This window comes from Lissotriton vulgaris, chromosome 5 (assembly GCF_964263255.1).
Source record: "Lissotriton vulgaris chromosome 5, aLisVul1.2, whole genome shotgun sequence".
NCBI lineage: Eukaryota > Metazoa > Chordata > Amphibia > Caudata > Salamandridae > Lissotriton > Lissotriton vulgaris.
In genome coordinates, this window is record NC_141693.1 from 826,042,349 (window position 1) to 826,058,731 (window position 16,383).

Sequence of the window (16,383 nt, forward strand, 5' to 3'; positions counted from 1 at the left end):
AACAGTGCCAAAAAGAAATCCACCCCGGAGAACAGCACAAGAGGAGAAACTTAATGCCCCTTTAATGAATGTGCCACCACTGCTTGCAACTGTCTCAACTAAACCACGGTCTCAGCCTTGTTGAACAATGCCCAAAAGAAATTGCAATAAAAAAGGTTGCCTGCACAAAATGCTGGGAATAAAAAAGGCAACAGCACCATCTATTGGAGAAAAATTGAGAGGGATTCATCAACAGTAAAGTGCAAAACATCGAAGCTCCGCCCGGTAAAGAAATAGTGTCCTGAGAATCCCCTTGTACTTGACCTCACCCTCCTCTCCTCGACCGCTCATGCCCTGTTTAATAAACAGCCCCTCCCACTATGATTACTGCCCCTCCTTTCCTCTGAAGGCCTGATCCTGGTCCCAGACGACAGAAAGGAGGAAGGCCTGGGACAGGCTTGGCAGTATTACGCCAAGGATCACAACGCTGCTGCCGACCACGGCTGCCCAAGGACCGGGGAAATGCGAAACAGCAGGCAAGTGCAACAGCACGCAGGAGGCCGAACCGCGCCCGCATGGCAGGTCGGAGCGAGGAGGCTAAAAAAGGCCAAAAAGGCCAAAAAAGAACAGGTAAACAGATACAACCCTGTCTCCAGAAAAGAAAGAGTTGCTCAAAACTAAACTTCCAGAGAAAAGCAAAAATCCTGGTCCTCTGGCACTCACTGGCATCATGGACCGGCAATCGTCAAGGGTAGGCCGGTAGAAGGTGCGCTCAAGGTCGAGATAGCGCCTTTTAAGAGCTGTCCTACTGCCCCTGCATGATGCCAAGGTAACCCTGCAGCCCTCCCCTTGACCAATGGGAATTGTCCACGGGAAAGTGCCCCAAGAAAAATCGAAAGACACAGCCACCGTTAGGGTGCCGCCGCAGACCGATCCATACTGTAGTATCTGGCTGGATACGTTCTAGTGTTTCAGCATGTTGTAACACAGACTGAACACCCACCCACCACAGGTGTCATCAGTCAGATGACCCTGACAATAAAAGGGGCCAAGTGCAGGTGCTCTGGGCCTGTTATCTACCCTAACCAACTGTGTCTGTGTACCCTGTCACCCTTTATGCGAGCCTAGCGCCCGACAGAAACTCCACATTGGCAACGAGGGGGCTGTGCAACAGCCCAACAGATGGGGGAAAAAGGGGAGAGAGCTGCCCGTGTGAAGGGCACCCCCCGTGGGTAGACACACCACCCGTCGACCGGGCCGAGGGGCATGCGAAGCGCCCCGTGCCTGAACTACGTGAAGAAGGTGATCGGGAGCCCACCCCGCATGTGGTGTGCTCGCAACCTCTGTGAAGAGACGCCGGACGCACCCAATAGCCAACGGGCATGCAAAGAGCCCCTGGGGTGAAAGTGCCAGGCGAGAGCCCACCCTGCATCCAAAAACCCTGCCATGCTGTGAGGTGAGCTCCGGAGTGAGGCATGAATGAAGCCGACGATCTCAAGGGCCCCAGAGTAGCGACACCAAGGGTTTCTCTGCAGAGACCGCGAGGGCGGCATGGCCTACTGCACCAGGGCCAAGTAAGTGCGAAGACAGCCCCGATGAGGCACTGAGCAGCGAGGCCAGACTGAGCTGATGCCGGCCGCCGCCGCAGAACGCCGTCCGTGAGGCCGAGTGACACCCTAGGAGTGGGCTGAAGGTGAGCAATTACAGGGCATGGAAAGGGAGCCGAGGCAGGCATCTGCCACCATAGTGCTAATTAAAGCCCCAACAGAAGCGGAGCTTGCCCATTGTGGAAGTGAACAGTACCCCGAAGCTACCCTACACACTCCCCGGAGGCAACTCCTACCCCTCCCCGCGCAGTGTATAAGCCATGAGAGTTTGCGGCAGCAGGGGTAGACGGGAGGAGTCAGCGTCTGGCCAGCAGCCGACTGGATCCGCGAAAGCAAAGTGCCCACAGAAACTGGGACAAGGTTACTGCCCAAAGCGCACTGTGCAGCAAGAGTACTGATGCGGGACTGCAGGAGAACAGCAGGAGCGGCCGCGAGAATAAAGTGGCAGCAAGGTGAGGCCCGCAGTGAGTGTATAGCTGCTAGGGTCTGTCTGAACACTGCGAAGATAATCACAGCCCAGCAGGCTTCAATCACAGGAGCCAAAGCGCATGAAGGCTGTCGAGCACGTAATTGATTGCACATGCCAAACTCCACACATACCAGCCCGCACCTGTCTTCGGGGCCTGCAAGGTATAGATGCGGCCCCTCGTCCCAGCAGCACCATGATTAGAGTGCTGATACTGGAAAAACAGCATCGTTTTGTGGGCTAGAGAATTTGCCAGAAAGTGTGGCATTATTAAAGATCTTGGATTTCCCTAAGTGGACATCACTTGCATTGGCCAGAAAGGTCTAAAGTGGCATCAATTGTTACTTATGTTTGAGAGCATTTTGGATTGTGAGCACCCAGACCTGGTGATTGTGCACTATGGTTGCAATGATCTGGGTGCAAACACAGGGGTTGGACTTGAAATGCAAATGAAGGAGACATTGGCACAGTTGATGGATGTTTTTCCTCACACTCCCTTTATATATTGCAACATGGTAAACAACGTTTACCACAAACATTTTTCCCTGCAGGGAACTACAACACGGTTGTTACAACGACTGCATTGTAATTCCACATACCATTACTCCGCAAGTCAGAACAACGACTTGCGGAGGGAGGAGAAGGTGTTGGATTTAAAATCCGCCATAAGTGTGGCAGGGTATGCTCAGACGTGAGTCCCTTGCTCACTTTGCCACTGGATTCAAGCAAGCCGGGCTGAAGACGGCTGGAATGCCAGAAACCGGTCCTCAGAAGCTTGTTTCCGGTCCAGGGAAGACATGGCTTGGCAGTTCGGGCTGGACTGTTCCCATGAGGCACAGGGTCAGACTGATTTGCATATAGTCATGTCTGAACTGGGGTGGCAGAGTGGGCTAAAGAACGGTGATGGATTAAACCCAGATCATTTGACTGGGTGTGAGTATTTGTTTGATTCAGATGCTCTGTCCATCACCACCCCCTTTTGTACCGCTTTTGGCCGCCATAAGTGTGGCAGGGTATGCTCAGACGTGAGTCCCTTGCTCACTTTGCCACTGGATTCAAGCAAGCCGGGCTGAAGACGCCTGGAATGCCAGAAACCGGTCCTCGGAAGCTTGTTTCCGGTCCAGGAAAGACATGGCTTGGCAGTTCGGGCTGGACTGTTCCCATGAGGCACAGGGTCAGACTGATTTGCATATAGCCATGTCTGAACTGGGGTGGCAGAGTGGGCTAAAGAACGGTGATGGATTAATCCAGATCTTTTGACTGGGTGTGAGTATTTGTTTGATTCAGATGCTCCGTCCATCACCACCCCCTTTTGTACCGCTTTTGGCCGCCATAAGTGTGGCAGGGTATGCTCAAACGTGAGTCCCTTGCTCACTTTGCCTCTGGATTCAAGCAAGCCGGGCTGAAGACGGCTGGAATGCCAGAAACCGGTCCTCGGAAGCTTGTTTCTGGTCCAGGGAAGACATGGCTTGGCAGTTCGGGCTGGACTGTTCCCATGAGGCACAGGGTCAGACTGATTTGCATATAGCCATGTCTGAACTGGGGTGGCAGAGTGGGCTAAAGAACGGTGATGGATTAAACCCAGATCTTTTGACTGGGTGTGAGTATTTGTTTGATTCAGATGTTCCGTCCATCACCACCCCCTTTTGTACCGCTTTTATCCATGATAACAGCATGGTGTAATAGTGTATTCCACTTCAGTCACTGGCTCTCTTGCCCATGCATTTTCTGATAACATGTCCTCTTAAAAACGAGTGTACTTCGTTTCAGTCCTTGAATTTTCAACAGAGGCTGGATTAACCATCAAGCAAAATAAACACGTACTTAGGGCATCTTGGGAAGGGGCACAACAGCAATGTTCCATTGCCGGATTTACCATGGACCACAGGGTACAAAACTGAAAATGGTGCAGATGGACCTATACGTAAAGTGAAAGTATACAAAAATAAACATTAGTATCCAACTTACTGTAAGTTTTGAAGCATTTAAAAAAAATGTAAAACATATTTTGCGTTTATTATTGTTTATATTTTAAATTATATATGGGGGTTCCAAAATCCTTTCAGTGCTTAGGGAATCTAAAGGTCTTAATCAGGCACTGGTGTTTAACATTATCCTTGTATTGTCTCCCTTCCATTTCTTTACTTCGAATCTTTTTATTTTACATTTTCTTAAGTTGATACTACAACTCTGTAAACAGCGCTAATGCGCAGCTGCTTCCTGCTAATTTCTTCTACAGTGAACCACATGCCCGTTGACACTTCCTCTAAACCAGGCTTCCAAAATGGAATGCTTTTGCACATATTTTATCACTATTTTCCTATTCCATTATGGCCAACACATTAGTTCTAAACATGTCGGACATGCTGGAACTTTAAAACTACGATGAGCTCTATCCAATACCATTGCAAGACGGAAATCCACTGCTGTGTTTAGCTTCAGTATTGCAACCATATGCCTGCCATGTTTAGACTGGAGCATGTTTTCTTTTTTCTACTCGCATTCTTTAGATTAATTTTGCATATGCGCTTGAGTTTGTATGTGTCTTACTCTGACCGCATCAGAGGATGAATGCAAGAATGAGTCAGTGCATACATTAATGGAAGCATGAGTACAAAGATAAACGACAGAGTGCATGTCTTATTGAGTGTCTAAATCCATCAATGACACACATGCCAGTTTCATTCAAAAGACTGATCTATGGCATTGCAGATGTTTTTTCCGTCAGATGTGAAACAAAGTGAGTGTATTTCCATTAACTCCTTGTTTTTCTATTAACAGCCTTTCTTGTTTGTATCTGCTTCGTCTCTTACCTCTTACGGAAAATTCTCCCGTTCCACCCCAGAAACAAGAAAGGCTGTATTCCTTTCACTGATTACTTCGCGTGGACAATGGGAACTCACTTTTTGTGGGGGCCTGGGAGTATATATTGCACTGGCTTCAAGTGGTGCAAACTCTGCCACCAATTTGCTAACCTTTCAACCCATACTTCCATTTCACCTCAACTTAAACCGCTACATCGTCTTTACAATCAAAAAATGCTCCATCTTGAAAACTCTTTGCCTTATGCACAAAACCATATATAACCAGAGTTCTTCGCATCTTTGAGAGCTTTATTTCTGGAATCGCAACATGCTGCCCATATATTACACACATGCGCTATACTACTAATGAAACTGCATAAGTGTTTTATAAACTTTTCACATTACAGACTTAAACATATTGCAAAGAGTCTATTATAAATGTAACCGGATACCTTTGTTTAAGTGCTCTTTTAATTGGAGGAACATGGCATACGCCAAGACCGCTAACTGCTTCACTGAAGTAGTTGAACCTTCGGGGTTTTTGTATGGGAGCTTCTATGTATTTTGATTTTGTCACATGGTTTTATATTAGCAAATATATATAGCGATATTAATCTCTGGCTTGCTGTTAAAACTGTAAAGATAAGGTGGATATATTTTTTCCACCATACAACATTGATGGTTCTTTGTTGAATAGTCTAAAAATACAATGTAGATGGTATACAAAAAAAATGTCTCGTGTATTGTGACTAAAATAATTAACAAGCTTTCCTTTTTGATTTTTCAGCTTTTCCAAAATCAAGCGCTTGCATTCCGACAATCTTTTTTATATGACTTTTTATATGACGTGTGTACAATTTCTCAGACGAAGCACAGCGGAATTTTTCTGGAAATAACAGAACGTGCCACTGAATATATTCTGGAAAACCACACCAAAGGTAAAAAAGAACCATTTTATATAAACTAATAAGCAATTTAGGGAAGATGTTTAATGCACTTAGATTTTAATACTATGAAGAATTAGGATGCAGTATTAATTCCGCATGTCAGGAAATGTTTCCAACATACATAGGAGATGAAGGGTGAAAAACATACATAAATTCAAACAGCAGATTGACAGATCGTTAATTCTTTAAACCAGGAAATGTTTCCAACTTAAATAGGAGATAAAGGATGAAAAACAGAAATAAATGCAAACATCATATTGACAAAACGTTTAGGACAATCATGAACGTGAATTCATCAAAAGTTTAGCCAAAGTGACCTCAAACCTAAATGATGTCACAGAAAGTGACATCATATGACCTTTGGGCCTGAATTCTAGGAAATTATGCCTGATGTCCTTCATCGTGATGGCATCATAAGGATTGAGCTACTGAAGTCTACTTCATACCCCAAATGGAGGAAGTATTGCTAAATCACAAGGAGATGCAAAAAAGAGATTTAAGAAACAATAGGGTCAGGCTCAGATAATACTTCGTAGGTACTATAAATTATATATGAACTATATTATTGACTTAATTTAGTCCTTATTATTGATAATAAGTTACACTTGTAAGGAACTAGTGCAATTGTGGAAGACAGAGATGAAGGTTCTGTTCAAAAATATATTTTTTCAGGTATTCACAGTAATGGACCATGGTAGCAAACTTTTAAAAATTGAATGTTTTAATTTTTTTAATTTTAGGTGGTACTATAAAGAGTTTCATTCCACTTCTGAATTTATTTTACTTATAGTGCAATATCCAGGTGGGATCTGCAAAAGGTAAACAATATTCTTTAGAACACTTTTCAACTTTTGTGATTACTACTGCTTTTAACACCTTCGATAACAGGGGTCGCAGAAGCAACACTAGGGGTTGCAGGTGTCAAGCTAGGGAGTCGCAGCTGTGATCCAAAAAATTACTTCTATGTGTGTAATGTCTATTATGCAAAAGCATTCCAATGTAAACCCTAATTACTAAACTATGTATTGTGTAATTTCTTTTTAATAACTATTACACTAAAAGCGAAATTTTCTCTTAGTTCAAGTAAAAAACATATCTTGCAGGAACAGCAAAGGCAAACAGCAAAGCTGCCACATGCACTATTCGGTCAACACTAACTGCATGAATCGAGAAACATAGGGCCAGATGTAGGTAAATGTCATTTACCGATTCTTAAATACCGAATTTTACCGATTCGGTATTAAAAAATCGGTAAATGAGATGTAGGGAAAAAATCGGTATTTTTTACAGAATCTGTAAAATTCGGTATCGGACTTTCGGTAATTACCAAGATGTGTTATTAAATTCTGAGTTCAGAGATACCAGACTTTTATGTCCTATCTTGCTACTATGGGAAGATATGCTGGTAACCACGGTAGCCAGCATTCCCCATGATAGCCTATGGGCAAGATAGCCGTACAATAGTGAAAAATGAAAATGGCTGTAATTCACTACCAGAGCATGTCACCTGCACTAGTACATGCTCTACCTTTCACATACACTGCACTCTGCCCAAGGGGGTACCTTGGGCCTTCCATAGGGGTGTCCAATGTGCACAGAAAGGGAACGGTTAGGTCTGGTCAGTGGGGACACTGACCAGGAGGACATGGCAGTTTGCAGACTGCACACAGGCACTGCGGTGGCAGGCCTAAGACACCATTCTATGACTACTCATGTGGGTGAAACAATCAGTGCTGCAGGTCCACTAGTAGCATATGAATCACCAGCCCTGGCACTCTCAGTGCATTTTACTAGGGGCTTCGTGGGGAGACAAATATGCCAATCATGGGTAACCAATCACAATAACAATTTACACGGAGAGCATATGCACTTTAGCACTGGTCAGCAGTGGTAAAGTGCCCAGAGTCCTATTGCCAGCAACCACGGGTCAGGAAAAATATGGGAGGAAGAAGCTAAAAGTTTGGGGGCGAACCTACAAAAAGGGCCATTTCCAACACAACCCCCTTCCGGCCTAAAGCCAGGGTAGACCAAACGATACCTCAATGGGATTCCCTGCTGAAGGCGATAGAACACGGAAACTGGCCCAAACAGCAGGGCACTATTTCTGTTCTACGCCGTCATGAACCCAGTTGGATCACTCTATCCATACTCTCAAGGTCCACCACGCCAATCCATGTGAAACCTTTCTCCTCACCTGTGGACACCATCTGGCAGCTCCTAAACTTAACTGGCTCACAGGTGTGTCCCAACAGACAGACAGAAAGCCACAGTGGCCACCAACAGTGGTCAGGGATGAGACCCAGGCCTTATGCCTCTCAGGGCTCTCAAACCCTTGTGGCATCAGAGGGTGAGGGCAGTAGCCCTAGGTGTTGGCACCCTTTGTCCACTCTCCCTCCGGTCTGGTCAGGTCTGACATCCTGGCACTGCCCCGCCAGTCCCGGACCTGCATCCGGCGGCTGGACAGGAGGCGGGGTGGGCTTCCCCACACCCGGTCCTCCTCTTCCTTGGGGCTCTGTACCCTCCCACTGGGAGCGGTACCCCCTCCTAGAATAGCCAGGGCACCTGTGGCAGTTGTCCTGCACCATCCACCCACCAGTTCAGGGGTTCTATCCTGCAACTGGTATTCTAGATCAGGGGGGACACCCTGGACCTGGCCCTTCAACCTAGGCTACAAAGCCTCCAGGTCAGACAACACTTGAACCTGGCTTTCCCACCCAGTGACCAATCCCTGCGGTGAAACACCATCCTTGTCAGCTTCATCTTCATCCTCTCCTGTAGGTTTAGAAGGCCTTTTTGCTACGCTATCGGAGGATATAAAGAGAGGATTCGCAGAGTCCACAGCGAACCAAGGGGAAATCAGGAACTTCGGTGAATCCCTGGAAAAGAAAGTAGACCTTATAAATACCAGGACTGTAACCCTTGAGAATACAGTAGGCGAATTGAAAGAAGAACTGGGTCAGGCAAAGTCAGACATTCAACTGCTAAAGTCTGAATGCTGGGACCTCAGAGATAGAGTGGAGAAGTTGGAGAACAATGCACGCAGAAATAATCTGCGTTTTTCTGAATGTACCTGATGGAAGCGAAGGATCTGACAACCGTTCTTACATTGTTTCTCCACTTAAAACCTCTTTACAGCTTGAAGTTTCGGAGGAAGAACGTACTTGGGACATACAGAGGGTACATAGGGATCCTTTTTGTAGGAACCCTAATAGGCCAAGACCCAGAAAAATTCTTATCAACTTTCTTACATTTGCCATAAAGGATAAGATTCTTAATTCAGCGCTGAATTTGAAATCGCTGCGGGCAAAAGATTTTTCGTTTCAGATATGGTCGGACCTCCCAAGGTGTACTTTGGGGAGACAATGGGAATTGGGTAAGAGACTGGAAGAGTTTAAAAAGCTAGGGGCAATCGCCCAACTGAAATTCCCGGCCTTTTTAAAGGTGATGCATAACAACAAAATACACAATATTAGAACGGTGCAGGAAGCGACGAGCTTTAGCATCACTAAAGGGGAGCCATAGTAGGTCCACAAGGTGGTCAATATAGGGGGAAGGTAGTTGAGGAAGCTGTATTTCCCTCTCTCTCCCAGTATAGGGAATTAAAATAATTGGGGATCTTAGGTGTGACGGGTTAGGTACTTGCTCGAGGAGGGGACCCTAATTATGTAATTCTACGCCTCTTCTAATTGACTATGTCTACTCTAAAGTATAGTGTACTGTAGTGTGGGGCAGTGTAGGGTAGTAAGGACTAGTTCGGGTCTTATTTAATTTTTTCCTCTTTTCCTTTTGTTCTTTTCTTTCTCTCACTTTGGGTTCTTTTGTCTTTCATTATTAAGGTGGTGGTTGGGGGGATCTCTCTGGGACGCAATTGCCTGGACTCCATCTGTCCAGATAATTGGGGTATGGGTTCCCAGATGTGGGGGGAGGGATTGGGGAGGGTACTGGGTAGGGGTTGGGTTGGGGTGTAGCAGTGAAAAAAAAACAAATAAATCCTCATTCACCGTCCTCTTATGTTGATTACATTGGTTGTATTCATATTATTTCTAAGACGAGAGTTTTGGAGCTGGGATGTATACTGGTACCGGTCGCTTCAGATTAAAATTTCGTTTTTTGCGCTGAGTTTTTTAGATGATCTAACATGAGTCTCTCAAAGATTCTGTCCTGGAACATTAATGGCCTGCGAACAAGACCGAGAAGAGATAAAATAATACAGTATCTCCAAGATTCCCTGGCCTCAGGTTCTGATTCTCCAGGAAACACATCTCCTGAAAGAAGAGATATTTTCTCTTCTTAAAAATAAAAAATGGGTGGGCTCATATGTATGTACGAATCAGACAGCTAATATCAGAGGAGTCCTAATAATTTTTAAGAAATCAGCTAAAGCGCATATTCTACAGCAATTGGTGGACCCAGGTGGCAGATGAGTGATTTTTAAAGTCAGGATAAGGGAGACTCTGTATAGTTTGGTTGGCTATTATGGTAAGAATCTTGATGACCCTTCTAGTCTTCAGACCATTTTTTCTCATTTATTAGATTTCCCTGAGCCAATAATTTTTGATGGAGATTTTAACATAGTTCTGAACCCTGTGTTAAACAAAACTCCAAATAGCAGAGCCGTGGCCCCTTTAAAATCCTGGGACCTCCTTTTGGAGGCAATGAAACAATTTGCGCTTTTAGATGTATGGAGGGAAAGTTCTGGTTTGCAGCCAGGGGTATCGTTTAGAAATTAAAAATATCGGCACCAATCCAGGACAGATTACGTGTTGATAAGTAATTCATTGAGAGATAGGGTCAAAGACATTTCATACCTGGCTAACTATCTCTCAGATCATTCAGGGGTCTTGTTACGATTGGATGGACCAGCAGTAGGGCCGGTACGTACATGGTCGTTAGACCGTTCTCTACTCCAGATGGAGGAAGAAAAGTTTTTTTTGTTACAGGAGACTGAATGGTTTCTTGAAATAAATTTGGGGTCAACAGTAATAACTAATGTGTGGGACTCTTTTAAGGCCTTCCTGCGTGGTAAAATCACTAGTAGGATGAGCTTTAGAAATAGAAAATATAGGGAGGAGGTATCTTCAATTGTGGGAGAGCTAAAAGATGTAGAGGCTGAACTATCCTTCACAGCATCTCCTGAAATCCAGCCAGATCGGAAAGCCAATATGGATAGTTTAAAAGGACATCTGGAGAACATCCTTCACTCTAGGCTTATCAATAAATGGGAGGCTAGTAAAATTGCCCATTTTGAATATGGGGAGGGCGCAGGCAAGCTTCTTGCCTGGAAAGCTAAATCTGATCGGGCAAGGAATCATATTAATGAAATCATGAGAGGAGATGAAACCTTCCGCTCAGATGGGGAAATCAGCCAGGCCTTTTAGACCTACTATCAGGAGATCTATTGCAAGGACAAAAGGCTACATGTCGCTAGTGTTCAGAATTGGCTAGGGGATATTCCCCTTCCCGCTTTTGAGCCGGACCAACAACAATATTTGGACCAAGCTTTTACCCAAGCTGAGGTTAGAGAAGCCATTCAAAACTGTAAGACTGGGAAAGCGTCAGGCCCTGATGGTCTCCCAGTGGAGATCTATAAGATTCTGGAAGATCATCCCTGTCCTAATGCAGTTGTTTAATTACGTTCTGGAGACTGGTGTAGGGCTCCCGGCTTCATGGAACAATGCTTTAATAATTCTGATATTGAAACCCGGGAAACCTCCATCAAGCTGTGGATCATATAGACCCATCTCGCTTTTAAACGTAGACTATCAAATCTTTACTTCTATTTTGGCAGCAAGATTGGGTCTTATGGCGGGAGATGTTCTCCATTTAGATCAGAAGGGCTTTGATAAGAACCGGCAGTATTCTTATCTTACGTATGTTCTCATTGATGCTATTGATCTCGCCTCTACATATTCCCTCCCATTGGCAGCCATGACATTGGACACCACCAAGGCCTTCAAAGGAGTAAATTGGATTTACCTGTCGGAGGTCTTGAGGAAGTTCAATTTGGGAGAAGGATTTCGTCGTATGGTCCAGCTGATTTACCAGAACCCCACGGCCAGGCTGTTGGTCAATGGAAATGTCACTGATTCTTTCAGAATCACAAGAGGGACTAGACAGGGCTGCCCACTCTCCCCGCTCCTATTTGATCTTGACATCGAGCCATTTGCTCAACGGCTTAGGGTAGATCCTAATATCCAGCCATTTAAGTATGGGGAGTGGGAGAGAAAGGTAGCCCTGTATGCCGATGATATTCTGGTCTTTTCCACTGACTTACAGACAGCCTTTCCAGCAGTTATTAGCTTGGCCCAGTTCCGTCTCAGGATATGAGATCAATGCCACAAAGACGGAAATTATGACTTGGAATCTGACAGAGACGCAGCGGTGTCATCAGCCCAGCTCCAAATTGAGATATTTGGGAGTTCAGGTGGTTCAGGATATTACAATATTGCTGGGTCAATGTAGAAGTTGTAGTAAAGGAATGTAAAAGGCTAATGAAATCTTGGGCCATACTTCCTTTGTCAATCTTGGGAAGAATTAACCTGATCAAGATGACGATACTTCCAAAGATTAAATTTATTTTTAATTGTATTCCCCTTTATTTAGAAAAATCCACAATTGATAAACTAAAGAGTGATATCAATTCATTTGTCTGGGCATCTAAATCATCTAGGATTGCCTGGAAAAAGCTGAGGTGGAGAAGAGAAAAGGGGGTCTGGCTTTACCAGACCTCCAGTTGTATGCCTGGGCCTTCCAACTTTCGCACTCATGTATGTTACTGAGAATGCCCGTGAATACTGGTGCTGGAGGGATGTTTTTGGCCATGCTTAGGGGGGCCAAGTTGCCACAGGAGGTTTTTTGTTTAAATTTGGAGATCCGAAGTTTTTAAAAAAAGTCAAGCTGAAGGTTCTCCAGGGGGTAGCCAAAACTTGGGCCAAAGTGAGAGGGGAAGTGGGCTCGACTATTTTTCCAGCTTGGCGCCCCTCTGGGATTCCACTGGCACCCCAGTGTACTTAAAGAATAGATTGGCAAAACCCTTGAGGGAGGCCGGGTTGGCAGTTTGGGGAGACCTCCTCCTTGGAGGCACCCTTATTCTCTGGACATCTTCAGGATAGGGTTGGGGGAGGACTCTCCTGGTTCAAACCTTATCAATTGGCAAGCTGGGTTCAATCTCATTCGCGGAGAAGGCATTTTGGAAGCCTCTGCAGCTTAGATGGGCAGGCCGGATGGCTTAGTAAAATCGTGGATGTTTCAGGTTTTTTTTTTCCCTGAGTCCTATGGCTATACCATTAAACTCTTCGGGCTAAGTCGTGTACCGCCAGGTTATTATGGTGGTCTATCGGCGAAATTATCTTGCTCCCAGAGCTGGGCAGAAGAGGTATCTCAGTGGTTTCTTGATTGATCCCTGGGATGTTTCTGGTACTAGTAGGCGGGGCGCAACTTTTAACAGCCTATATCCCTCAGCTCTTGAGAGAGAGTACAGACACCCATGTGTGATTTGAAGCGAGATTGATGGCGAATGAGGACAAAAAAAAAGAAATTACATTATAGCAAGGAGAATCAGAATGGCTGTGGCCCCATATAAAAACCACGCAGTACAGAAGGGGGTGGTAATAACGGAGCATCTGAACCAATCAAACACTGAACTGGGGTGGCAGAGTGGGCTAAAGAACGGTGATGTATTAAACCCAGATCTTTTGACTGGGTGTGAGTGTTTGATTGGTTCAGATGCTCCGTCCATTACCACCCCCTTTAGTACCGCTTTTGGCCGCCATAAGTGTGGCAGGGTATGCTCAGACGTGAGTCCCTTGCACACTTTGCCACTGGATTCAAGCAAGCCGGGCTGAAGACGGCTAGAATGGCAGAAACCGGTCCTCGGAAGCTTGTTTCCGGTCCAGGGAAGGCATGGCTTGGCAGTTCGGGCTGGACTGTTCCCATGAGGCACAGGGTCAGACTGATTTGCAGATAGCCATGTCTGAACTGGGGTGGCAGAGTGGGCTAAAGAACGGTGATGGATTAAACCCAGATCTTTTGACTGGGTGTGAGTGTTTGATTGGTTCAGATGCTCCGTCCATTACCACCCCCTTTTGTACCGCTTTTGGCTGCCATAAGTGTGGCAGGGTATGCTCAGACGTGAGTCCCTTGCTCACTTTGCCACTGGATTCAAGCAAGCCGGGCTGAAGACGGCTGGAATGCCAGAAACCGGTCCTCGGAAGCTTGTTTCCGGTCCAGGGAAGGCATGGCTTGGCAGTTCGGGCTGGACTGTTCCCATGAGGCACACGGTCAGACTGGTTTGCATATATCCATGTCTGAACTGGGGTGGCAGAGTTGGCTATGTGATGGATTAAACCCAGATCTTTTGACTGGGTGTGAGTGTTTGATTGGTTCAGATGCTCCGTCCATTACAACCCCCTTTTGTACCCCATATAAAAAACAATCACTGCTGATCAAAACAGAGGCACACAAATCTATTGTACAATTACTACTGAAATACCTCCTCAGAGCCTCTTAGGTAACTCAAGCGGGAATTCGTTTAAAACACCAACCATAACACCCCCTGTGCCGAGTAACCACTTGACCAACACTGTGGGCCCACAGATCAAAGAGCCACACCAAGACAACACAAACAAACTTGCCGCCGCACAGCCAATAGCCCATAATGAGCCTCAATTTGTAATACACTCAATGACCAACGGGAGAGGAATATCACCCAAGTTAGTCTCAATGTCTGTTCATCTGCCCAGGATCGCATTTTCACCCTCAGGAGTGATTCGCAATTCTGTATCTCAAGCACAAATTTGACCGGGGGGGACCTGCTCTCCATGAAATCCCAACTCAGAATTTAACAGAGCCTTTGGAAACTACCAAGGATCTTTCAAATCTTACTTAAAACCCCCCAGGCCCTTGCCACAGACTGTGAAAACCCGGAAGTTTTGCTATATCCCGAATACACTTCGCTGGGGAGTTGGGATATTCTCAACAGAGGGAACCTTCTGAAGCTCTGCAAAAACATTCTGGGTCTGGAAAACATCAAAACAACTAATATTGAGAGGGTGGCTTTCTCCAGCCCAGGGCTGAGCGAATTAAATGAAACAACTGAGATAACCTTCTCCAACCAGATCATGGCGGAAGTGTTGGGAGGATACAAAACGCAACTGGACAACTAGGGCATAAAAGTCAAGCCCCCACCTGTTACTAAATATCCAGAGATTCTGAAAAATAAAGGGCCAAGCGCTCAACAGGGAGAACAAGATCTGAATGGACAGAAATGGATGAACAGTAAACACCCAACTTTAATAGCTACCGGCTCTTTAGGTGGCATACAAACAATACAGCGGAGTAACAATTCAATTCAAATCACCAAACATGTAGATGGAGGCAATCGCTCCTGTGCAACTAAGGGGAACAGTACCAAAGATTGGTTCTGGCTCCCACTGGCATTAAATCCTATCTCCTAATATTAGACCCTCATTGGGCAATCATCTGATACCATCAAAGACCACCTACGTCCTAAACAGCTGCGACGTTCAGCACAGTAGCCCCACTGAGAAAAATCGAACAATCAATTTAATGACCTGGAACGTTGCAGGGATACATAAAGTTTTGCAAAGTCCAGGGGCACATACATTTCTTGCAGGAGCAGACATAATCTGCACACAGGAAACATGGGCTATTTCTTCAACACCAATAGGGGACTATGCTGAATATTTCAAACTCGCAATAAAAGCCAACATTTTCAGGAGACAGTCAGGGGGAATTTCAACATATGTCAAGCATGCACAGAAAGTGCACTTTTCAGTAATAAAGAATTCATCAGACATGTTTTTGGCTGACACTTTGAAAGGCTTGAACACGACAGACAGCCCAATATCAATACTCGTAATAGATAAACTCAATCAGCTATTAAACAAGATCGAAACTCTGCTATTACAGTATGTAGGCATGGATTCCATCATTCTTGGTGATTTTAACATGCATGACATAGGGCTAAATGCACCAGAAAATCACCCCAATGGGAGCATCGGAAAATTCAACGCCCTAATGCAGGCATACAACCTGGTAACAACACTCTCTCTAACCATAAAAGTCAACCAAACAGCATTGATAGCACCCATGTATAACAACCAGACAACAATAGGTTATATTCTACTAAGTTAGAGTCTACAAAAACATATGTGAAATTATGCAGTCCAACCCCGGAACGAAAGTGACCATGCCGCTCTAACCTTGCAGTTGTCCATTACTGCGAAAATACGTTACTCTTCGTTGTATTGGAGCTACAAAGGGAGAAGAGTTATATAGACTCCTTAGAAGAATCAAATGGGGGACGCTCCCGAGTTATAAGTTCGCCTCATGGAAACTAACATGGAAAGGCTGGCAGACAGGCCATAATGACAAGGGCCGAATAAGGGAATGGGGCTCACTCGCCTATGATTTAGCATCTTAGCTTCGGGGGAGCAACATTCATAGACCTATATTAACTCTGCATATAAATTAGGACATCAACCAGCAATTAAGAAATTCTCCAGACAACTGAATTCTAAACGCAGGGCCTATCGAGCAACTAGATCAGAGTCTGCAAA

At 45.2% G+C, this 16,383-nt stretch overlaps 1 protein-coding gene across 2 annotated transcripts in view; it reads left to right on the forward strand.

The window, feature by feature from the left end:
* Window positions 1-16,383, forward strand: part of LOC147711655 (uncharacterized) — a 1,672,131-nt gene that overhangs the window by 614,127 nt on the left and 1,041,621 nt on the right. For both annotated transcript variants that reach the window (XM_086922319.1, XM_086922320.1), the window contains one exon: window positions 5,644-5,794. In XM_086922319.1, the coding sequence (XP_086778445.1) occupies window positions 5,644-5,794 (151 nt within the window). The remainder of the gene's footprint in view (window positions 1-5,643; window positions 5,795-16,383) is intronic.